The sequence below is a fragment of the Podarcis muralis genome, chromosome 6 (assembly GCF_964188315.1).
Source record: "Podarcis muralis chromosome 6, rPodMur119.hap1.1, whole genome shotgun sequence".
Lineage (NCBI taxonomy): Eukaryota > Metazoa > Chordata > Lepidosauria > Squamata > Lacertidae > Podarcis > Podarcis muralis.
In genome coordinates this window covers 69,073,794-69,099,046 of record NC_135660.1, presented here as the reverse complement: position 1 = coordinate 69,099,046, position 25,253 = coordinate 69,073,794, and the positions used below count along the sequence as shown (strand labels likewise).

The window sequence follows — 25,253 nt, the reverse complement described above, 5'->3', positions numbered from 1 at the left end:
CGGCCATGTTGCCATATTTGGTGGCCTCCAGTCCTGGGTTAATTCGTTGCCGCAGAGCTGCCAATACATGCCAGTCTGTCCACACTGGGAAATAAGGCCTGAGAACAATGGGTGATTTGCCTGCACTGCCAGAGAGTTGGAAGAGTCGCTGCAGTGCTCTCACATTGACTGTGCAGTAATAAACTAATTCTGCATGTCAAGCAGGCAGCAGTTCATAGGAATGCACTGTAAAATCACTTACGTGAATATTAAATGCTCAGCGAGCTTTGCCTGGGGTAAACAGCTGGGCAGTGGAGGTTTATGTAGTACAGGTGGAATGTAATTATATTAAACCAGCCTTCACCCATCTGCCACCTTCCAGATGTTTTGGCTGCAGCTTGCACCAGCCCCGGCCAGCACGGTAACAGGTTGGCAAAAGTCAGTCTAGACTATACACACAAGAAGGAATATTGGTACCATAAATGTACTGAGCCAGGGTGAGCTCAGAATGCCTTATATGACCATCAATTTCCCTTCTTCTATTTTTTACATTTATAAACGTGTGCAAAATGGTTTCTATACTGTGCTAGCCTCAATGAAGAGAGCTCTATATAGGCCTATCATCTACCACCACCTTCAAAACCTCCTCGCCTTTCAATAGTTTACCCATCCAAAGCAGCACTAGAGCTCCAAACAGCACTAAGTAGGAACAAGGAATAGCTCCTAAGGGTTGCCATGTCTCCTCTTTTTCCAGGACACGTCCTCTTTTTCAGGGGTAAAATTTCTGTCTGGGTGGATTTTTTAAACTTGCCAAAATATCTCTGGCTATACTTTCTGGACGAGACATAGGCATAACTGGTGGCTGAAGACTTGCTTTCCTCTTCTCTTCTCTTGCCAGACCCCTCTCAACAATATATCAAAGCTTCTATAGCCTACATATAATAGGGGTATTTAAAATAAGAGTCATCATAGAATCCTCTTTTTTGCTCTTCAAAATATGGCAACCCTCGTTCTCCCCCTCCCTTCACTGTTTGCAAATCAAAAAGGAGTGCACCCTAGAGTGGAGGGAGAGAGAGACCAGATCTCCCTTGATCTCTTTTAGGACCTCCACAGGACATCCATGAATGCGGGAAGATTCAGGAGACAAAAGAAAGCAGTACTTCACATCACATGCTTAAACTACAGAAGCTGCTTTCACAAGATGGCCACAAAAGAGGAATAGACAAATCAGGTAAGACTATCAATGGCTACTAACCATGGTGGTTATGTTCCACCTCCACTGTCCAAGGCAGCACACCTCTGAACACTGGCTGCTGGGTATCACAAATAGGGAGAGTTGCCATTACATTACCCTCACGCCCTGTTTGTAGACTTTCCAGAGGCATCTGGTTGGCCACTGTGAGAACAGAATGATGGACCAGATGTGCCTTGGCCTCAACATGGCTCTTTCTAGGTTTTCCTTACTACATCTGGACACTGTCTCCATTGACTAGTACAAATGTAAAAGGTAAAGGGACCCCTGACCATTAGGTCCAGTCGTGACCGACTCTGGGGTTGCGGTGCTCATCTCGCTTTATTGGCCAAGGGAGCCGGTGTACAGCTTCCGGGTCATGTGGCCAGCATGACTAATGGCGAACCAGAGCAGCGCACGGAAACGCCGTTTACCTTCCCACCGGAGCGGTACCTGTTTATCTATGCACTTTGTGCTTTTGAACTGCTAGGTTGGCAGGAGCAGGGACCGAGTAACAAGAGCTCACCCCGTTGCGGGGATTCGAACCGCCGACCTTCTGATCGGCAAGTCCTAGGCTCTGTGGTTTAACCCACAGCGCCACCCGCGTCCCGGTACAAATGACTTCTAAGTAAAAGTGCATAAGGATAGCGAGCAGTGTACTGATCTGGTTGAACACTTTCTGGGACCTGATGAAGTTTGATCCCACACTTGCTTACATGGAAGTAAGTTCCTTACTGATCTCAATGGGGTTTAAGCCCAAGTAAGTGTGCATATGATTTGTTGCCTCGACATTGCCTGCTCCTTTGCATTTCTGCAAGAAAGCATCAAGCAACCCTTTCTTATGACCTTTACATGGAATGCAGAGCGCAGGTTGCACGTTACACACTTGTCAGCTTCCTGGGATGACTGAAAAAACCGTCTAGACAATTGATTCTAATGATCTGCTCCCTACTGGGCAATCTATTTTTCCATGTTATAACGCTGCCTTTGAACAGATTAAGGTCACCGAACTGCAGGTGGCACAGGGCCTCTGCTAATGAGTGGACCAACGCAATGTTGGTCCTAAACCTAGAATCATACTTTTAGAAAACAGCACACACACACACACACACAACCTCTAACCTTTGCAATCACCAAAGTGTTCTTGTGAAGACCTGCCTCATTTGCACTGCCCTCTCCTGGGCTAGGAATAATAATTACTTCCAGGGAAAGGGCTCACACTGACCCCACTGTTCAAGCCACCCTGAGAAACGAAACCTTTTAAAAATTATGTATCTGCAAGAATGAATGGGAGTCTTGAGGTCATGGGCTTGTGTACACTTTTTGCTGTGCTGTCCAGGAAAGAAAATTCAGTACAGAGCTATGAACATGCATGGCTTTAAAAGAGGATTGGCAAAATTCACTGACAATCATTGGCCTCTAGTCTACGCCGGCTCCCTCAACCAATAAAGTGAAATGAGCATCGCAACCCCAGAGTCGGCCATGACTGGACCTAATGGTTAGGGGTCCCTTTACCTTTACCTTACTCTAAGTATGATGGAGTCTGGATTTGACACATTATCTTATAATTCTTATATAAGTCTACGGTCTTCAAATAAAAACATCTTGAAGGTCCCAGGCCACAGAGAAGTTAGGCTGGCCTCAACCAGAGCCAGGGCTTTTTCGGCTGTGGCTCCGATCTGGTGGAACACTCTGTCACAAGGGACTTGACACCTTTCCGCAGGGCCTGCAAGACAGAGCTGTTCCACCAGGCCTTTGGCCAGGGCACAGCCTGACTCCCTCCCTCGGCAATCTTCGCGGAGCTCTGGCCCAATGGTTGCCAGTGGCTTGAATTAATTAATTTTATAATGAATGATTTTAGAATGTTGTTTATGCTGTACTTTTGTACTGTTTTATTGTTGTTAGCTGCCCTGAGCCCGGCTAAGGCTGGGGAGGGCGGGATATAAATAAAATTTATTATTATTATTATTATTATTATTATTATTATTATTATTATTATTATATCTCCACTATTGGAACAGGCAACCTGCCTCTACATTAGTTTATGGGAATCGCAAGGAGTGAGAATTGTTATTGAACTCCATTTCTGCTTGTGAATTTCTTCACTGTGACAATAGGATGTTGGACTAGATGGGCCTTTGGTCTGAACCAGCAGGGGCTCTTCCTATGTCATTAGGCTCCCAAAAATCATATTTAAATGACACATCTTACAGTAGTTCTTTTTTTAAAGGGGGGGTTAAGCATTTTTAACTAGATATAGTGAAATTCTGATGTACTTTCAATTATTTTATTGGTCAAATGTTCATTTCAGTTTGTTTTTAGTTCTAGCATTTTTAATTGTATATCACAGGTTCTTTTTTTGCTGCTGCTGCAGAAAAAAGCAATTTTAAAACAAACAGGACAATGCACTAACAGTGTGATCCCCTGCGCAGCCTTCTCAGGAACAAGCATCACACAGCTCAATGAGGCCTACTCCCACATCACAAGGTCTATAGTGTCTATAGTTGAGTGTCCCAAACTTGGGTCTCCAGCTGCTGTTGGACTACAACTCCCATCATCCCTAGCTAGAAGGACCAGTGGTCTGGGATGATGGGAATTGTAGTCCAACAATAGCTGGCAACCCAAGTTTGGGAAACCCTGGTCTATAGCTTCTTCTACTGCATATGTCAATGGCAAAGGGAGAAAGCCTAAGAAGTCACCACACTGTCAACATAACAGAGCTTGTTCAGAAGACAAGCAACAACAGCAAATTGGGGGGGGGGGCTAAAAGTTGTTCTATTGTCTTATTTCTCCCTCCTTTTTGGAGGAGGGCTAAAGGTGCAGACATGGCTGCGAAATGTCCCAAAATGATCCCATACAGGAGCCTAATCCCCTTTATTTTCTCTTCTCCCAATGGGCCTGGCACCAGCCTTTTCAGCCAAGCACGTTTCTCCACTGGAATCTCATCAGCTGAGCAGCTCTGGAGTTGGGAGCCAGCCCCAAGCCAAAGAGAGACTGGCTTGGCAGAAGCTCCTGGCAGCCCCCAGCACGGGAGGCTAGTAGGCAATGCTTCAGCAGACCCTGCCAACCTCAGCACCTCCCTGCCAGCTATCTTGGTAAAGTTGGGTCTCAAATATTTTAGTTGGCTTGGAGGTGATGAGCATATGACTTAGCCTCTAGGCTAAGGCGGGTTTTCTCAACGTTACACAGCAAAATAAAAACCCTGAAGCGTTCATGTGTACACACATGAAGTCAAAGCCGGTCTAAATGTTCAGAAGCAGCATGTGGTACAGAACTGTATGTCTGATGCGTCTCCATATAAAAGGTTAGGGGGTGGGGGCAGTGGCGTAGCATGGGTTGCTAGTGCCTGGGGCTGCGCAAAGTAGGTGGGTGGGAGGTACACATGTGCATTCAACTGCCTAATAACGTCCATGTCACCCAGGAGATCACAGTCACTTTCTGGTTCGCATGGAGAGCCGTTTTCAATGGACCCCAGCGTCGGAAGTACAGTATGCAGCTGAATTGAGGAAGCACTGGATGTTGAAATTTTGTGCCCCTTGCAATTTTGCGCCCATGCCTTATTCTCTGGTTTACCAAATATCCAGCATCTGCATGGCCAGCAGATGGAAGTAAATATCTTCCCCACTCATTCAAGACAGGGTAGGTCTTATTTTGAATACACTGAGCTGTATTCAGCTACCCTGTTCTGCTAGCAGAAGCCAGCATGAGGGCTCCCCTGCTAACACAACAGGGCTTTCCTCCCTTGTGCACCCTGCAAAAAAATCCACTCTAGGGGCTTGTGAGAACCTCCCCCCCCCCTCCAGAGCAATGCGTGGAGGGAGAAGAAATGCTTGCACTGTAGGAACTACCTCCTTAGCATCACATTGAATTCCACCCAGTACGACCAAAAATTAAGCACAGTTAGTCTTTGTTATTTGGGATTACACGCTTGATAATCCGCCCCGCCCCCCACAGTTTCACCCACTCTATTACAAGTGTCTTTATTAGTCCATAGGCATAAGGGAAGGAAACTCTGCTTCCTGAAGTTTGCATCTTAGACAGCTTCCATTACTACCCTACTTTGCATAACTTTCACACTGTATGCCTCATTAATCCACCCCAACAACTAAACAGAACTTAATTTTAATGCTGGCATTCATTTTCAAATTGGATCCAGCTCTACATAAGTACATACTGAATCACAGGTCAGTGTGACCCTGCCAAGGAAACATCAGAATGTGGGCAGGTCAACTTTAGGTGGTAAACAGCTTTTGTGGTAAGCATTCCTATCCACACACACACACACACACACACACACACGCTGGCCCTGACCCTCCCTAAGAACCAGCAATTTTTATTTCAAGAATTGGCACCCCCAGGGCCAAAAAAAGACAACGTACAATGTACATATCACTGCTTTTCCTATGTGTTCATTGAATGATCTTTCAGCAGCTTCAGTATGTTTCATATTATAGAAATATTTCCCAGCCTCCTCCAGCACATTGCATTCTCCCTCTTTGACACCACAGCAGCAGCAAATTGTGGGACATTTCCTTCTTAACCAATTCCAACCGATCAGGACTCATGTGGCAAGTGAGATGTCACAGGGCTAGGAAACTGAACAAGGAAATGAGGCCAATGCTTTTCCACCTGCTACGCTGCAGTGGATCTTTGCCACTGTCCTTCCATTCCTGATAGGAGAGTCTTGCAAAATCTTGCAAAATTGGTGAACATTTCTGCGCTCTTCGTTGTCACTCCCCATTGCAGAAAGTGTTCCTGAAAACCAGAGTCCTAAGTTTTGGCACATCCCAAGAGCGAATAGGATTGAGTTAAAACAGCTACACATACTGAACATTGTGTAAGGCAGTTATTAAGCAACATCTGTACCAGCTGCAGACACAGCAATGTTTGTAAAGGGCCGTGTGGAAGTTAACTGCAACCTCCTATCCCCATCCATTAATCAAACTGCAACAAGTTCCCATTACACCGTAAATGGAATAATGACTGGTGTGCACTTTTCACTTACAATGAGAGTATTCTAAAAAAGCAAAAAGACCTCAGAGCGGCCCATTCAATTCCTGCCAGGGAAGTTGGGCACTTAACATTTTGTAAGTATGCCCATTTTAAAGAACGCTAGCTTTATTTGCATGTTTTGCCAGCTTGTGCACAAATGAAAACAAGAAGAAACGAGGTCGGGAGACTCAACAGTATTCCTTCAGAGTGTTTCTCCAAGCTCAATCCAACACCAGGAATTCAGAAAGGTACGTAGGAAGTTGCCATATAGAGTAAGACTAATGGTTCGTCTCTACACTTTCTGGGTCTCAGACGTGAATCTTTCTCAACTCCACCTGGAAATACTAGGGATTGAACTCAGGATCTTTTGTGTACAAAACATGCATTCTGGCACCAAGCCATGGTCCCCTCCCAGTTCTTATTTCCATCCTCCCGTCACCAGGGATGTCAGAATTCCAACAAAAATGGAAAAGTAAGCAGAGATTGTTGCAGTTCACACATTTCTCTGTGGTCAGGACTGAAAATCAGTCCAGTGAATAAAATCTGTATTCATTTATGTAGCTGCTGTTGTTTTTCAGTCTGCAAATGATACATATTATAATTATAGTTGTTGTTTTACACTGTTTTGCCATTTTCTTTACACTAAATGTTATGTAGGAAATGTAAATAGTCACATTACTTATGCAACTTATGTGCAGCTAGATAAACAAGGTAGTCTTTGGCAGAAAATAAACTATGATGGAAAACAAAAGAATGCTGACTGCGATGAATACAAGTTGAAACAAAATAATAGAATCATAAAGTGGGAAGGAACACCAAGAGTCATCTACTTCCACCCTCTGCAATGCAGGAATCTCAACTAAAGCATCCATGACATAGAACCATAGCCTTCCTAGATACCTGCCCATGACACTAGATGGTCAAATGATAAATTGCCATTTCAGAAGCTTTCATCAGAAGTTAGAAGTGTTAAGATGATGCAGTGATCAGGATCACAGGACACTCCATGCACTCAGTAACAATGCTACCAGAGTTCAAAAATATCCAGTTTTGAATACAAGTTCCTTTTGCCCCAGAAAATAGTTTTCTGCTCATAAATTATGAACATTAATGCTCATGTGCCCATTTTTGTGCCTCCATGGTCTACTTTCCTCTGAATTTAAGGGCTGTCACTAAAGTTGGTTAGGAAGGAGAAGATTTCCCCAATTCTGTCCCTCCTCTTTCCTTCCACCTGAATGTGTAGCTAAGAGAACATCTAAAACCAATTCTGGAATTTCACTTGTTCCACCCTGTTTGCACAGTCCCCTGTCACCACAGTGCACAATGTTTCGATGAAACATTGCAAAACAAGAAATCGTATGATTGTCTGAAAAAAATATTGTGTGGTTTTCCACTGGTGCATACACAAACTTCTGCACAATGGTAAAAACACCACACAAAAAGAATCTTGGAGCAATTACACATACCATCACTTAAAGATTGATAAAAAGCACTGTGCATCAGTTAAGTATTGCAGGGGGGACACAAAGAAACTCAAGGAACTAAAAGCTGCCACATATTGCACAAGCATCCTACCGTGTTCAAAATACATATTCATTCATTCATTCATTCATTCAAGGAAAAAGTGGGAATTCCAAGTGTGCTGGTTTTTCCTTAGAAGCAAGACTGGGTGACTCAGAAAATTCCAGAGGATATTTGGATGAGAAATTCAGAAGCATCCCCAGCATTTGTTGATTTCTGAAACAAAGAGTTCAACTTTGAGTATGCAGTTAAAAAAAATAATACCCTAATTTGTGACCTGAGCAATCAGTTTGGCTTGGAATTTCCTTGTTAGGAAAAAAGAATAATGCATGCACCACAAGGGCAGGCACACACATGCGACCTCTCACAAAAGCCAAATTGGCTGTTACAAAAAACTCTTAAGTCTGACAATTTGAAAGACACAAAACAAAACCCTTGCATCATGAACAGCAGACCAATGAACCGATTTAAAAGTTAACCTAACAAGGCAATCAATGTAAAAATATTGGCATGTGCCTTCCAGTTTGGTCTGCTGGTGCAGGTGACCTACAATAACCAATCATGCAGAGGGGGAAAGTCACCAGTATATAGCAGCCTGGTGGATTTTGAAATCCCAGCCTTTGCCTAGGCAATGTTTTGCCATTCCCCAACAACACTGAGAGGGCATGCATAGATCAGGAAAAAGTTGTGCATGTATAATTTTGTGGGGGGTTTAAAAAAGAAAAGATCCAAGTGTTTGCCAATGCTGATCATAAATTGCCAGATCATTTCTAACGGAAGCTGAGGAGACTTTGCCTATCTCTAGCACAAGGGGGTGGGGTAGGAATCAAAAGCCCTCTTCTGTGCCAATACCATCTACAATGGAACCAACACCAGAAGCAAAGCATGAAGTCACTTAGAGTCAGAAATCTCTTTAGAGGTGCCGATGAAGCCATGTGCAATCTGAAAAGTGCTCACAAGCACTTGCACTATTCCAGTGGATCTCAGGGCGCAACGTTCCACATGGCCAACTATTATGCCACTGAAGTGATTATGCCTGTTTCTGGAGGTTCTCAATTGCCAGTGTGTTTTGGACGCAGTCCCAAAATAGAAGGTGACAACAAGGACCAGTGCAGCCTGTGATGCTCTCCAGGCTGTCTGAGCTCACTTTTCACTTGCCCTTCTAGTATACTTTGCATGTGGGCCATTAAAAAGTCAATACTGCACTCTTTTTCTTTTGTTCCCCCCTCCTATCCTTAGGGAAGGAAATAAATCAAAAGCCTTTATGTTTGTAGTCTTATCGACACCAACGTTTCCCTTGTCAATCCCAAGGGAACGAGAGATTTAGTCCTTCAAATACTGTAGATACTATCACTTGAGAGCCCAGTTCCTTTCATCTTTCTCATTTGAACAACACGGCTCTCATTTAGAAGTTTTTTTAAGCCAATATGTGACACAGAAAAGTTGCTGTGACTGAGGATACTTTGGGAATACAACTCAGTGATTCGTATAATTTGAAGCAGCTATCTAAGACGCTCAACAAGACAGGCATTGCCAGAATGAACTCAATTTTGTAACAGAAAGAGGCGGCACACACGGCTGCTTCATTTGGAAAACGTTAAAATAAACTTACCCAAACAAAACGGAGAGGTTTTATGGAATGAAATAACTGAATGGGTGGACGGGGGTGTTTCAAACCTCCATTGATAGTCTGTTTTGATACAGGACAGTGGAATCCACCAAGCTGGAAACGTGCCAGTCGTTTAATGAAAAGTCAGACAGTTTGGCACAGACATTACACATTGTGCCATGGATAAAATTACTGCCCTCTCTAGTGTTTCCTCAATAAATCAATAGGAGGGGAGGTAAAGAGGACGACACGCCAAACAGGACAGGAAATGCTGACAGTGAAATACGAGAAAACTGATAAAAACTGCTACTTGGAGATCATAAGGCAAGGAATCTCAGCTGCAAAAGAACAGTCTGCTGCAACTAATATTTCACTGAGATTTAAAAAGATCTGGAAGGGCACCAGCGAAGAAGAGAGGCAATTTCAGTCAGAGAGAGATCATTTATATTAAGCACTGCAAAAAAAATACCATAGCAGTTTGCAACAAAAATTATCAAACGGCAGCAGACTCTGCCTGCAAATAAACCCACCCATCTGTGAAAGCCTGTAAAAATAAAAGTTTTCAGCATCAGACATAATGCATACAATGTTGGAGCCTGTCTAACTGCAGTGGGCAGCATGATCCACTGAGCAGGGGGCACTTCAGTGAAGGGCCTAGTCCAAATCACTACAGAATGAATCTCTGGTATAAGTGGCCCAGCAAAGACAGTCCCCCACAGACAACTACAGGGAGGACAGGGAGATACATAGGGATATCCTGGTACCCAGTTTTTTAGGGCTTTATGTGCTTACAGAGAAACCTTAAATCTGGCCGGCTGGCATATTAGGAACTGGCAATAGTTTCCTCAGCACCAGCCCTACATGCTGACAGAAGGCAAAGCTGGCGACAAATTGGCTAAAAAAGGTAAAGGACCCCTGACAGTCACCATAAGTCCAGTCACGAACAACTCTGGGGTTGCAGCGCTCATCTCGCTTTACAGGCTGAGGAGCCTGCATTTCTCCGCAGAGTTTTTTTCCGGGTTATGTGGCCAGCATGACTAAGCCGCTTCTGGCGAAACCAGAGCAGCACACTGTTTACCTTCCTGCCAAAGTGGTACCTATTTATCTACTTGCACTTTTTTGCATGCTTTCGAACTGCTAGGTTGGCAGGAGCAGGGACTGAGAAACGGGAGCTCACCCCGTCACGGGGATTCGAACCACCGACCTTCTGATCGGCAAGCCCAAGAGGCTCAGTGGTTTAGACCACAGCGCCACCCGCCTCCCTCACAAATTGGCTACAGCCCAATAAGTGAGTTCCTCAGAATACTTTCTATGTCCCAGTGGTGAGGGACTGATGAGCCTCTCTCCCACCAGCAGATGGAAGAAAAATCAAACCTTCTTGGATGAAATTGCTAGGGTAGTGTGGTGATTAAGAACATGGGGCTGAAATCACTTGATTTGGTTAATGTACCCGATTCAGTTAATGCATATTATTACTGCTCACAAGTTATGCTTCCCCCACTTTAAATGTCACTACACTCCTTCCAGGGGACGCGGGATTGCGCTGTGGGTAAAACCTCAGTGCCTAGGACTTGCCGATCATATGGTCAGCGGTTCGAATCCCCGCGGCGGGGTGAGCTCCCGCCGTTCGGTCCCAGCTCCTGCCCACCTAGCAGTTCAAAAGCACCCTTAAGTGCAAGTAGATAAATAGGTACCGCTTTATAGCGGGAAGGTAAACGGTGTTTCCGTGCACTGCACTGGTGCTGGCTCGCCAGAGCAGCTTCGTCACGCTGGCCACGTGACCCGGAAGTGTCTTCGGACAGCGCTGGCTCCCGGCCTCTTAAGCGAGATGAGCACGCAACCCCAGAGTCGGTCACTACTGGCCCGTACAGGCAGGGGTACCTTTACCTTTACACTCCTTCCAGTTAGTCTAGATAGAACATTGTTATTTATCAGAAATATTTATGAACTCTAAGCTTCGTAATACCACCACAGAGGTATACAAAAAACAAAACAAAAAAGTTTTAAGCAAGTAAAAACAGGTAAAACAGTTCTCGAAGGATATCAGTTTACTGCCCACAAATAAACTCCTCCTTCTGGAAACGTCTGGGAAAACAAAACAAAAAAACCTTTTCCTGCATCTGACAAAATATATAGAATGTGGGAGCCTGTTTAACGTCAGTCACAGGCATCTCAAGGTACAAATGGGAAAGTCAAACCCTGGAGAATTCTTGTACTGAGCTCAATTGTCTGACTTAGTTCCCCCTTTAAAATATGGCTACAATTCTAAACATTTAACAAGAATGCTATTCCCCACGCCGTCCCCCCAAATACCACTTGCTTAGGCTATAGGAAATCACCATCTTTCCTTTCTGCAAATCATGGGGCAGGGGGGAGAGAACTCAGCAGACATCTGGACACTGAAATGAAATATAGGGGCCGCAAGGGAAATTTAGGGCTCTGGCCAGATGAAGACTCCTGGGCATCTCCTTAGTTTGCTTACTCACTTGCCTAGAAAATGACAAGCAGCTGGCTGAGGGGCATATGAGCTACAGCTGTAGTGCTGTTTGCAAAATGATACAAGACTTAGTTTTTCAACTCCATGGTAATTAGAACTTCTAATTTCCTAAACCACTTTGGAAAATCGGATCCCATGTTCATAATTACACAGTTGAGAAGGACAAAAGCATTCTGATGTAAGGGACTAAAAGCATCTGGAGGTATTCATTCCTACATATCCTGCAATTATTGTTGGTTTTTCACCTGATCTTTTATCTTCAAAGAGACACTGCTCTGTATTTTTACTTATTAAACATGCCGTGTCCCTGCAGGCCCAGGGTGAGTAAAACTAATTGGCAGGTTTAGGAAAGTCCACAGCAAACCAAGTCTGTATCTAGAGCCTTGCTAGGCATGGATGAGTCCACCAACGTCAGTTTCTCTTACGTTTCTCATTGCTCCAGTCTTACCTTCAACTTGTCTTGTCTCCACCCTCTTGTGTGGGTGAAAACGGTAGAATCATAGAATCATAGAGTTGGAATAGACCACAAGGGCCATCGAGTCCAACCCCCTGCCAAGCACTAAAACACTTGGCTAGTGAGGTGAAAAAGAAGGGGCAGGGCTGTGGTAAAGATGTGCCAACTTCAAGGCCTTTGAATTTGGGCTTAATCCTTGGAATTATTCTGCAGAAACAGAAATGACCTGCAGAAATATTACACAGGGGGCAACTATTTTTTGTGCATGACTGCTGGCGTTTGGGTCCTTTTGGACCGAGAAGAGAGGCGTAACTGGGGGGCAGAATGGGGTGGGGTATAAGGAGGGCAGGGCAGATTTATGTGTGCTCTGCTGACATGAACTGAGGCCAGGAACGGAACCCCACGCAAAATGGTCACCACCTGTATGTACCAGAACTCACAACCCTCTTCATTGTAAACTGACCCATGCATTGGGATATAACTTCATCAATTCTCCCATAGCTAGCTTGGACAGGTGTTTCTATCACCGAGACATTCAACTATGCCATCTCAGCTTTCAGAGGGGCAATATTATCAGATCCCTAAGTATAGCCTAACACCTAGTGCACATAGGAATAACCTTAATACTCCACTTTATCTGTATTGCTCGTTATATTCTGATGCAACAAAACTCACATTGGGACTAGCAGAATATTGAGGGGGGATGTCTCATTTCCCCCCTTCTCTGAAAACAAAAATAATAACAATAAATGGTTAAATGTAAGGAGTACTGGGCTGTAGAGAGGACCTACAGGGAAGAGCCTTACTACAAGAACCGGGGCAAAAAATAATAATACATCAATTTCCAGTTCAAATCCAAGAAGGTATTTGGCATGCAGAACCGAGCCTCTGTACCCACTCTTTTGAATTGCCAGTAAGTATGGCACATAAGGCTTCTGTCTAACTTGAAATCAGCGATGACAAAGATGCAGCTAACAAATAAATACCTTCAAAATTCTCATATATTTGGAAATGTGCATAACATAGGATATTGTTACCAAAACCACAGGACTTGGTACATTGCACAGTGTGCTTGGTACGCTTTAAGACCTCCGCAGATGTTCAGTCAAACGTGCAATGTTAGGATGGCACTGACTTGACCAACCCTGCATCTGTTTGTTCAGCATCAAACGTGCACAGAGACCAGCCAATTTTGTAGTATACAGACACTTCAAACTAGGGCTTCCTGGGCTGTACGCCTACTGGTCTCATCTGTGACACTCGGTGTACAGGCACTGGGTGGACCTGATAGTAGTAGCCCAGGAAGGGGACAAGGCAAGCCTTCAGAACCCTAACATTCACTCTGTGTGTGTGTGTGTGTGTGTGTGTGTGTGTGTGTTTCAGTACAGAAGAAAATGGCATAGATGGCAACAGACCATTAAACACTTGAATATATTCTCTAAAAAAAAACTTTGTTTAACATAAAAGCTGAAACTTTCAGGATGCTGAATTATGTACCGAATACAGAATTCTGCACCTGTGTGATGCATTTCCAAAGCTCCAGAATACATTTGAAACTAGCTCTAAGAGTGCAAGTGAAATTTAGAGTTGTTTTACTCCAGGCTTCCTCAACCTCGGCCCTCCAGATGTTTTATGAGACTACAATTCCCATCATCCCTGACCACTGGTCCTGCTAGCTAGGGATCATGGGAGTTGTAGGCCAAAAACATCTAGAGGGCCGAGGTTGAGGAAGCCTGTTTTACTCCCAACAGCAGCAGCCCCTGCCCCATGGCAAACTAAGCTGGAAACTGAGAGTAGATTCAAGAAGTGTTTGTGATATGGTACCCAGGGTCAGAAGTTGAATGAAGAAGGTCCCACAAGCCATGAGGCCAATCAGGTCTTTGAAACCTTGCCAGACTTAAATTTTTAGGATTCTGCAGGTGACTTGGAAGCATTTTCCAAAGTCTGAAATTCAACACAGAATCTTTGAAGTCATCATTGCCTGCAGGTGTCGCAACTGGTCCAGCAGTGGTTCATGCAGGCTACCATTCTCTTTAAAACAGCAGCTAGGCTGATGCTCAGAGGAATAACCTAAAGCTGGCAGCATGTGGCTCCCTGAGATTTATCTATCAAGACCAATAGTTGCAGGTGAACCTATCCTATCCATTCTGCAAGACACTCTAGTTGGCAGAGTTACCTATCAACCAAAAATAAAGTCCAGCCTGGCTAGTAGCAAATATTTTGCGCTGCGTAAGAGCCAGAAGTCTGATAAAACGAACAACAGTTCTTGAGTAAAGCTCTTTTGTGAAAAGTAGTGTTTTCCCTGAGCCCCACTAAGGCACAAGACTAGTGAGATAGCTCCATCGTGCTCTATTTCACCCACTGCTGCATGAGAAACTGACTGTTGTGTTCTTACTTTGTATCCTGCCAGCACAGGGGCTGATGAAAAGCAGGGCTGCTGAAGATCAAAAGGAAAACATCGTGATGTCAGCAGAACAATGGGAATTTCCTTCACAGCCACTTACCTGCTGGTACTCCCCTACCCTGCCAGACCTTCAGCCAGGAAACAGAAATTTTTGAAATCTGAAGTTGGCAACTTTATCCCCCAATATCCGTAACAAATATAAGGTGAATTCCAGAATACACACTCATAGCAAAAAATTATTTGCAAGGCTCAGAGGGGCTTAAGTAACAAGGCAAGGACAGTCCTATGGCTGGGAAAACAGGAGAGAGAAAGGGGTTCATCTCTTCTGCGGACAAGAAGAAGAAGAAGAAGACTCAATCCGCTTTTGCTTACCAGTCCATCACAATTACTGATGGCCACTGTGGCACCTGGCATCCCCGAGACTCCTCCTGTAAAAGCACAGTCCTGTTGCAGCGGTTCCCGAAAGACTTCCCGGAAGTCCTCTTGCCACTCAGTCAATGCGCCAGGTGACACCAGCCGCCGGTTGGGCTTCAGGCGAAGATGCAGCTCCTTTCCAAAAACAGTAACATTGAAGTAGTACAAGCGATTCCCAGGCACGCCTTGGTTCAGAAAGGAGGTGCTGCGGGCAACCCTGCGCCGGCCTGGGTGAGGTGGAGGAGCGGGAGGGTGGGTGGCTTTGCCCCTCCTTGCTGCCACTGAGCCAGACACCACGTGCGAGAGGAACCGTCCCTGGCAATCTGCACTGAAGGGCACAATCACACCATATTCACTTAGCTTTCCAGACAGGAGCAGCTCTAGTGGAAATAAATACAGATAGACATACTTCAATACATTCAAAGCAGAGCGGGGCAGGGAAACCCCTTTTTCGTAAGCGTGTGTTTGAAAAGCCTTTGCTCCTCTCAAGATATGCACACCTGCGGCTCCAGCCTCACGGGCTTAGTCCTGCAGTTAGCCATTCATTGGCCCATGGCAAGTCACACTACTTTCCAAGTGAGCCACCTGAAGGAACTATCACACAAGGCATCCAGTAACAGCACAAAGGCAGAGCTGTATGAAGTCTGGACAAATGTATACATAAAAATTCTACAACCAAAAAGACGAATTCTGGCACCCGAATAAATTAATGCACATAAGACACATTTGCAAAACCTATTTCATTGTTTTAAATTTATTCTGCAATTTCAAGTGTTTTGCATAACTTATGCTGGTTTTGCTAACCATGTGGGTGGATCAAGGAACTATGCAGGGCACTGAAGTCTTCTCCTGCCCAGTTCCACCATCACACCAGACACAAGTTCCAGGAGGCATGCTTTTTTAAAATCTAAACTTACAAGTGTGTTTTCACCAATCCAAAGGGTTAGAAATTTGTTTATAACACACACACAAAGGGGCTGTAGCAAACGAAGTTTGACTCAAGAGTAGCCCCACTGAAATTCAGGGGCCAACGTTTGTCACGTCCGTTAATTTCAGTGTGCCTACTCAAAGTTTGACTACACTCCCCTATAAGAAACTCCTTTTATAAATTAAAGCTGAGAATCTCAGGAAATTCAGGTCTGTTCCTCATAAGTGCTTTATGCACTCTCCCCCGTGCTCATGTGGAACTGCGGAACACAAACAGAATAGACACATATCTGGGTGGGCTACTACATAATTGTGTTGGCCTGCAAAGGTTTGTAGAGACACTTTACTTTTTACCTCGATCCATCCTTCACCCAGTTTTTTAATAGTGGTTCTTAAATTTAACTACAAACCTTCAAACTTTTGTTTCAGAGTAAGCCAAAAGAATGATGGCTGCAAACATTGATATTTCTGGAGAGGGGCAGTTCTGTTAAGTGGGAAGCTATTGCTCTTCTTCCTCCACCTGCAAAACCTTTATGATTTCCCCCTCATAAACTGTAGCTCACAAAGCGTCATCTGGGCATGTTCAACACAGCAGAAGAAATTCACACTGACACGCCCTTATGCTTCTTGCATGCCCAGCTAACACCAAGCATCCAAAGTATTCATTGTGCAGTTTCCATGTCACACTGTTCCTCTAAAGTAGAGAATCCCGCTGAACTTAAAAAAAAAAGTGTGTCAGCATTGTAACATACTTTGGCAAAGCTTGCAAAAGAATCCCATGTGTTAGCTCTGTATTCCAATTCCTCATCAGAGCTTAAACAACACTGTTTTAGCTACTGCATCAATTGTCAAAATGAAGCTTTTAAAAATGCACTGTGGAGGTGAACAGCATTGCCATCTTAAAAAAAACAAGAATCTCTGGAGTGATGCACTCCTATTCCTGCAAACTGTTTTGCCTTACTGGCTGCCCATCTCTGCACCCTTCAAATGCAGCAAAGGTTTTAAAATGGAACCTGTTTGAAAATACTTGGGCAGCAAGGTAAATGGAAAGAACTCTCAGCCTACCCGTCAAATGTCATCAGTCCAGCTGAAATCCATGAACCTGCCTTTGGAGGAAATATGCTTAGGTTCAGAGGTATAAAGCTAATTTGGAAAACCTGACTCATAGAGCCAAAACACAGTGATAAGTTTAATTCTGTGTTTAGGGCTTGCCATTTGTTTCAGGGCTCCATCCCAACTTAATAAGGAACAGGGGTGGGGGCTGTGAGTTTTTAATTGCCGTTCTCCCTGTCCTGAAAAGAAAACATGTCACTGGTAATATGGGAAATGCTGGATCTCCCCTTCCATTTTTTTTAAAAAAATGTTTTTATTAAAGAGTTTTGGGGGTTGTTGGTTTTGTTTTGTTGTAAGAAACAAAATCTTTAAAAGCCAGGAGTGGGGAAATCAGAGGCACCTGAAAATGGCTCCCAAAATCTGCCTTTCTTATCCTGTCCTAAGCAGGATTAGCCGATAGAGATCTCGAATGTCTAAGAGTCAACATCAAAGAGTAGTTTTTGTTTGGATTCCCCCCCCCCCCGCCCCCGGCCCACCTCTAAGGTACAGTCAGGGGCCTGCAGGGTACAGGGCAACGGGTGCCTGGAAATGTGAAACCTCGGTGTTTGGCAGCATTTGGTGCAACACTTTGGTACTTGATCAGATGGACGACAGATGACCGGCCAAAAACAAAACAAAGCGCCGAACTGCACTTCCGCGCGATAACCAAACCAGCATTTCCATCTCTCTCGGGCCACTCGGTCAGGCTGGCAAGAAGACGCATTTGCATTCATTCCAGTGGAACTTGCTTGCCGGTGAGGATACAGAGACTGGGCGGTGGGAATCCTTCCACGTTTTGCTAGTTAGAAAGCCCTGAATCCAGCGAGCCTTGCAGCGCTGCTGGATCGCGGACCGAGAGCGCGCCTCCCGGACCCTGCCTCCCGCTTCTTCCAGCCGAGGCCAGTCACCAGATGCCCACCCAGGAAGCCCGCAAGCAGCGGGTCGCGAGCAAGGCGCCCAGAGAGATGCAAAGGCGCGCGAGGCGGGGCGGGCAGGTTGACCCGCTTCCCTCCCCCCCCTCCCCTTCCCCGCGCCGCGCGCCCCTTCCTACCTTGGGCTCTCGCTCCCCTGCCCGCGGCCAGCCAGCAGCTGAGCGGCACCAAGCAAGACAGCATCGCATAGAGAGGCGGGTAATCCATTTGCGGACGCTCGCCCGGCGCGCCACCCGGGGACTCCAGCGCCCGGCCAGCCCCACACAGCCGGGAGCTGGTGAGGAGAACGAGGAGGACGGAAAGCTGCTCCTTCGGGTCGCCTGAGGGGCTGCTGCTGCCGGGGAAGCCGCGCGCTCCCAGCCCGGCGCCCTCTCCCTGCTCCTACCTGCCTGCCGCCGCCGCCTCCTGCTGGCCCGAGAAGGGCGCTCTGTCAGCGGGCGAGGGCAGGCGCCGCTCCTCCTCCAGCCGGCCCCGTCTTCGCGCTGCGCCCGGCCCGGGACGAGTGCCCTCCATGCACTGCGACGGGGCAAGGCGCGCAAGCCAGCGGCCGACGGAGCGGAGGAGGCGCTTCCCGCTCTCGAGGCGGCTGCCAGCTGAGGAGAGCCGAGCCCGCGGGGGGGGAGGGCCGTGACGACGGCGACGCCTCTGAGTGACAGGCGGGCCGCCGGCTGGAATGGGATACAAAGGGGAGGGGGCTGCACACAGCCCGCTCGCCGCCGCCGCCGCCGCCGCCTCCTCTCCCGCGGGAGGCACTCGCAGAGTGGAGAGAGAGGACTTTCCATTGCACGTGGCGCTTCCAGCGCTGCGCCACTTGCCATTGGTCGGCCCCGAAGCCAAGCCCCGCCCCCCACTTTCGGCGAGGGTCGTCCCACTCCCGCCTCAAGGGCTTTTGCCGATGGCACCCGAGAGAGGCGCAGCGCGCGCGCACGTCGCCGCGCAGCCAGGGCGCGATACGCGCTTGCCCGTCTCCTAGCAGACTGGCGTGGCGAGGTCCCCACCTGCCCGCCTCGGAGGTTTGAAGCTGCTGCCTTGGTCCAAGCCAAGCTGGTTGCAGCCCCTCAGAAATGGGATCGGTCACCGTTTTCGTAAACGGGCAGGGCGTTCCAAAGTTTCTGCCAGCCTGGGGATGCTAGGACTTCCTGCAAAAGTTACCGAAGCCCTTTCAAGAGGGAGGGTGTTGCAGATTCTACGTCTCTGAGTTCCTCCAGCGCGTTTCTGTACATGTACTACTCAGAAATAAGCACCGTTGAGTCCCAGGAAATGATTTGTTCATGGCAGTTTCTGCTTCTAAAAAATCCATCAGGTGGCTTAAAATATAACAAACCTTTGGTGGTGGTGGTGTTTTTTTTTTAAAAAGCCAATATGAGTCCACATAGGGTAGCGTCAGAAGTAATCGCTCTTCACAATTGCTGGATCACTGCAGTCTGCTCTCCCTCTAGGATGCAAAGTATTTGGTGTTAGAATTCTCCTTGGGCTCATCCCCATCATGGCTAAAATGGTTGGTAGCCATCTCAAACTTAATGGCCTTTTGAGCGATGTATACACAGTGGTACCTCAGGTTACATACGCTTCAGGTTACAGACTCCGCTAACCCAGAAATATTACCTCAAGTTAAGAACTTTGATTTAGGATGAGAACAGAAATCATGCTCCGGCGACACAGCGGCAGTGGGGAGGCCCCATTAGCTAAAGTGGTGCTTCAGGTTAAGAACAGTTTCAGGTTAAGAACGGACCTCCGGAACGAATTAAGTACTTAACCCGAGGTACCACTGTATGTCTAATACTCAAGTGGCGGTCAGGGGTGTCAGGATCTGACACATTGAGCGGACGAGACCAATAGCGGGTCTGGTATGGAATGGGGGTGGGTTCGGTAACCCTGCTGGACGATCTTTGCTTAGAGATGGACAGATGGAATGTTATTTCTGCTGCTCTTGCTGTACTTCTAACCAACGTCTGGCACTGTGGGTCACAAAACACTCTTAAACAGTTTAGAACATCCAGTTGTTGGTGCTTAGATCACAGCATGCACAGAATCTTGGAAAGGCCATCTTAATCTAATTCGCTGCTGATGCAGGAAACCCAGCGCTAAAGCATCCCTAGCATCCAGTCTTGCATGCCTCCTGCTGAAAACAGCAGCCCTGCCTCTAGCTCTCACCCTTCTAATAGGTCTGTGCTGTGATATCAGGCGTGTGACACTCAGCATTGCACACACAGCAGCCTGCAGCAGCCATTGCCAATGGTGTTCACAGGCAGGAAAACGCATATCCTTACGACATCAGAAGAGATGGAATCCCTACTGGACATTGCAGAAGGGAAGCTTAAAAGCACACAGTTGCCATTTTCAGCAGCTTCTAGTCCAGATCGAGATTCTGAAAATGTATCCTGACTTCTGCTTCCCTGCCATTTATTTTCAGTTTGAAACACGTGAGAACAAAGGGAGTGACAGCACCCAAAAAAGACCAGTGGCTTTTCATTTGCAGGAAACTCACCCTTCCGAAGGCTGCGCTGAACTTCCTATGACTTGGGAAAGAGGGATCAAAACACTTCTCTAAACTTGCCCTGGAGCATCATTGGCTTCCACAATGAACCCCTGATTTATTTATTTTTAAAAGAAACTTCCTCAAAAATCTTTTAAACATTCTTTTTCTTTTATATGATGAAATCAATCTGCTGCCAAAAAAAATAAACAAATGCATGCACACACAAAATTCTGCATACGATATGGAAAGAGGCACTTTGTTGTACTTATATGTTACAGCGTATCTCAAGGTGCTAACCAGGCTTGTGAAACTAGTTAAGGTTGCAATCGTCTGCATGCACATGAACTTGAGAATTTCAAGAGGCTGGAGTCCCAAGCTTACTTACTAGGGGAAGAACCCCACCAAACTCAACAGGCCTTCCTATACAACACCAACTTAAGTGTTACATGCAGGGATTTTTTTTTGTATTGAATCCTACTGGAATCTTTTGCATATGCCAATAATGCTTTGAGAATCTGAAGTCAGCTCAGCATTGTGCTGTAGTGCACATGCATGTTCGGTTGGGCTGCATCTTGGCTTCCTGCATTTTGCCCTCTCCCTGTGTGTTTGGATAGTTGCAAGGAAGGGAAATCCCCTCCCCTCTGCCTCAGTATGACAGAGATCTTCATTTTCATGTACAATACCGTGATGAGACTTTACAGCATCTGTTCTGCATGATAAGAATCACGAGCAGTAAAGCACAACCGCCATATGATCTTAAGTGCAAACAGCTGTCTGCACAGGAATCTCCAGGGGGGTCCCTGAAATCACAGCAGGAATCTCACAGCGATTACTGAAACAAACACTAAAAAGGGGGGGGGGTGCAGAGTGATATGGAACCCGGATGATCTGACATAAGGCTCATTGAGCACTCTAAATATCTGACCCACCCACAGGGCATCTGTCCTTCAAAACTGAAGACTTTTAAGTGGCTGAGGTACTTCCACAAGGCCTGGAGAGATGAAATTCTGTACACATCTTGTTCCAGACCACCTAGAAAGCTACAGAGCAACAGTGTTACTAACCAACATGGCAACAACCAAATGCTACCCAGTTGGCTTTGACCTGCGGCAGGGCCTTCTTGGTGGTGTTTCCCTGTTTACAGAATGCCCTCCCTGGTGAGGTGTGTCTGTCTTTCTCAATACTATAGTTGAGGATGAAATTTTTAAACGTTCCTCTTCAGCCAGGCTTTAGGTGGCTGAAAGATGCCGTTCCTGGCAAGACTGAGATTGTTTCCTCTTGTGCCAGCAGAGAGGAAACAGAAACACACAGGGGCTTGTTGCCTTCCACACACTTGGATCAGTCTGGAGAGAATTTCCAGGCGTGTCCCGGAATGTGAATCTTTGTCTGCAGAACACAGACTTCCCCACACATATTTTGGTACACACCCGTTTTAAGCACTGCTGCCATTCTCCAGGCTTACATGTGCCTTTTGTCCTCAGCCCTTGACTCTGTTTATAGAAATATTGTTCTATAAATATTAAGCCCTTTCTCACCGAAATTTCTACAGATCACATGTTACGGCATTGCAGGAAGGTCTTTGTGGCCATGAATTTGGGACATCTGAACAAATGCATATCCCATATGACTGCTGTAATGCATTCTGCACATGCCACATTAAAAAAACCAAAAAACCTAAGACCTATTTCAGAAATGTTGGCGAGAGTTCTAAAATAATTTTAATTGGTGCTTTTTTCAGCACCCTCATCTGTAAAATCCATGAGCTTGAGACTCTCCAAGACCAGCTGTGCACGCCTGAAAGAACGAATTACAGAAGCCTTTCTAGCAAGGACAAAAATAGATTTCTGACCCGGAATCATCTCATGAATATGAGCCAATATATTGAGACCTCCAAGGTGAGAAATGGAAAGTCATGCTTCCATCTGGTGTGACCTGTGAATCTCTCATTGGTGAACATGATAAAATAATAGTGCCCAACTGCTGAAGCACAGCCGCGTCTCACAAAGTTATCTGTGTACTACAAAATGGGTTAATTGTCGTTGATCAAATTCTGCTAACTGATATGTCGCAATCAACACAGACCCGGGAAAGCTTTAAGTTCATTGGTTTCAGTGAACTTAAAGGTAAAGGGACCCCTGACCATTAGGTCCAGTCATGAACGACTCTGGTCTGGGGTTGCACCGCTCATCTCGCTTTATTGGCTGAGGGAGCTGGCATACAGCTTCCGGGTCATGTGGCCAGCATGACTAAGCTGCTTCTGGCAAAACCAGAGCAGCGCACGGAAACACCGTTTCCCTTCCCACCGGAGCGGTACCTATTTATCTGCTTGCACTTTGTGCTTTTGAACTGCTAGGTTGGCAGGAGCTGGGACCGAGCAACGAGAGCTCACCCCGTCGCAGGGATTCGAACCGCCAACCTTCCGATCAGCAAGTCCTAGGCTCTATGGTTTAACCCACAGCGCCACCCACGTCCGCTACAGTGAACTTAAGTCTACCTAATTATGTCAGATTGTGCCCATTTCTCTACATTGGCCCCAATAGAAGTGGAAAATGGCAGACACTCTTCTCCCTTTTGCCTTGACAGCGTCTTTTCTACACTGAACCCTCTCTAGTTAGCTGTTTGGTCCAATTTATATATTGAACTTGTGGCAGCCAAGCATCTGATGCTTTTTACCGAAGCTGGCGTGGCAGCAAAGGAAGCTCAGTTGTTGAGGGAAGTAAACTGGAGTCCAGCTTCTCAGAGGGAGGGGAAACATGAGTTTGGCTGGGATCAAAATCTCATACAGTGGCAGGTTGATGGTTGGGAAATGTTCTGGGACATAGGGAAGGTACGAGGCAGGAATTCCAGTGGCAAGGAAGCTGAAAATAGTTATAACAGCCAATGGTCTGAGAAAGAGGAATCTGAAGGGTCCATGGAGGGCTTGGGGAAAAGGGAGAGATGTAAGACAAGAGGGGCAGCCACAGAGCAGTTAAGAAGTGTGGGGTTTAGGCAGAAAGCAAAGTGGCATAGGGAAGCTGATAGGGCATCTAGAAAAAGTAGGCGGTGTCCTGGGACACTGTCCAATCCAAAGAGTGCTCACTAGTGGTTCCTCAACATCCTGGGGGGAAAGGGGCAAGTGGGGTGCCACAGGGTTCTGTCCCATTGTTGTTCAATGTCTTTATAAATGACTTGGATGAATGAATTGGGGGGATGCTCATCAAATTTGCAGATGACACCAAACTGGGAGGGGTAGCCAATGCAGCCGAAAACATATTCAGGATTCAATATGATCTTTAAAGATTGGAGAACTGGGCCAAAATGAATTTCAACAGGGACAAATGTAAGATTCTACATTTAGGCAAGAAGAACCAGCTGCACCAGTATAAGATGGATTGCCAGTAGCACATGTGAAAAGGATCTAGTGGTTTTAGTAGACCACAAGCTGCACATGAGTCCAGTGGCGTAGCATGGGGGGTGCAGGGGGGGCGGCCGCACCGGGCGCAACATCTGGGGTTAGGGCAAATCCACAGGTTAGGGGGCGCAAATCCATGGGTTAGGGGGCGCAAATCCATGGGTTAGGGGGCGCAAATTCCTTGCCTTGCCCCGGGTGCTGACAACCCACGCTACGCCACTGCATGAGTCAGCAGCACAAAAAGCTAATGCTATTCTAGGCTGCATCAACAGAGGTATGTGTATTGTCCTGATCAACGGAAGTAATAGTACTGCTTTATTCTGCCTTGGTTAGACCACACCTATGGTGTCCAGTTCTGGGCAACACAATTAAAGAAGGATATTGAAAAGCTGGAGCGTGTGCGGCTATCTTAAGGCTGGCTGAAGATTCAGGGTGGGGTGTCTACAGTACAGTACCAAAGGAAGTTCCCAGCCTATCTGCAATGAAAAACGTTTGGAGGCTATGATTGCTGAATCTAAGACAGAGGAGCATGTTCCAAAAAAGGTACAGCCTTATGAGGAACGGTTGAAGGAGTTGGGTAAGTTTAGTCTGGTACAGAGGAGACTGAGAGGAGGTTTAATAGCCATCTTCAAATATCTCAGGGGCTGTCATGTGGAAGATGGAGCAAGCTTGTTTTCTCCTGCTCTGGAGGGTAGGACTTGAACCAATGGATTCGAGCTACAAGAAAGGAGATTCCTACTAAATATCAGGAAGAACTTTCTGCCAGTAGGAGGTGTTCGGCAGTGGAACAGTCTCCCTCCAGAGGTTGTGGATTCTTGGATGGCCATCTGCCATGGATGCTTTAGTTGAGTTTCTTGCATTTCAGGGGGTTGGACTCGATGGCCCTCAGGGGGGACCCTTCCAAATCCACAGTTCTATGATGCTAAGAGGAGAGCATGATATTTTGGAGGTTGCTAGCAAGAAGCAGCCCTGGGGAGCCGCAAGTGTGTGCCTGTTTCTTTGGCAGGAACTGATAACTGCAAGACTTGTGTATCACTTATCCAGGTGCTTGCTTGCTTGCTTGCTTCCACCAGTTCATCCTGTATGTTTGTCAACAGCCATTACAGACACATTACAGATTCCCTCCTTGCAGTGAACTGGACCCCGTAAAATGAGTGCAAAGCAAATAGGTGAGGCTTTAACACTAATGGGTAAGGAGATAAGCTTTGCTTGTCGAATGCTCTTGTGGAAATTATCCGCGTGGTAGCACCAGCTTGTTGGGGTTATGTTCAACTTCCCTGCCTCTTACTGATTTCTCTCTCTGGTGCTTGTGGTCCCTTGACAAGCCTAGT

General features: G+C 46.2%; 1 protein-coding gene across 4 annotated transcripts in view; it reads right to left on the bottom strand.

The window, feature by feature from the left end:
• The window catches only part of ADAMTS14 (ADAM metallopeptidase with thrombospondin type 1 motif 14), a 73,365-nt gene extending 54,576 nt beyond the window's left edge, over positions 1-18,789 (bottom strand). For 2 of the 4 annotated variants that reach the window (XM_028729555.2, XM_028729556.2), the window contains exons 1-2: positions 18,172-18,788; positions 15,060-15,481 (exon numbers count right to left, since the gene is read on the bottom strand). In XM_028729555.2, coding sequence (XP_028585388.2) covers positions 15,060-15,481; positions 18,172-18,259 — 510 coding nt within the window. In that variant the 5' untranslated portion in view covers positions 18,260-18,788. Of the gene's footprint in view, positions 1-15,059; positions 15,482-18,171 lie in introns of all 4 variants that reach the window. The other 2 variants (XM_077930514.1, XM_028729557.2) reach the window with 2 other exon arrangements.
• Between the last annotated feature and the right edge of the window lie 6,464 nt (positions 18,790-25,253).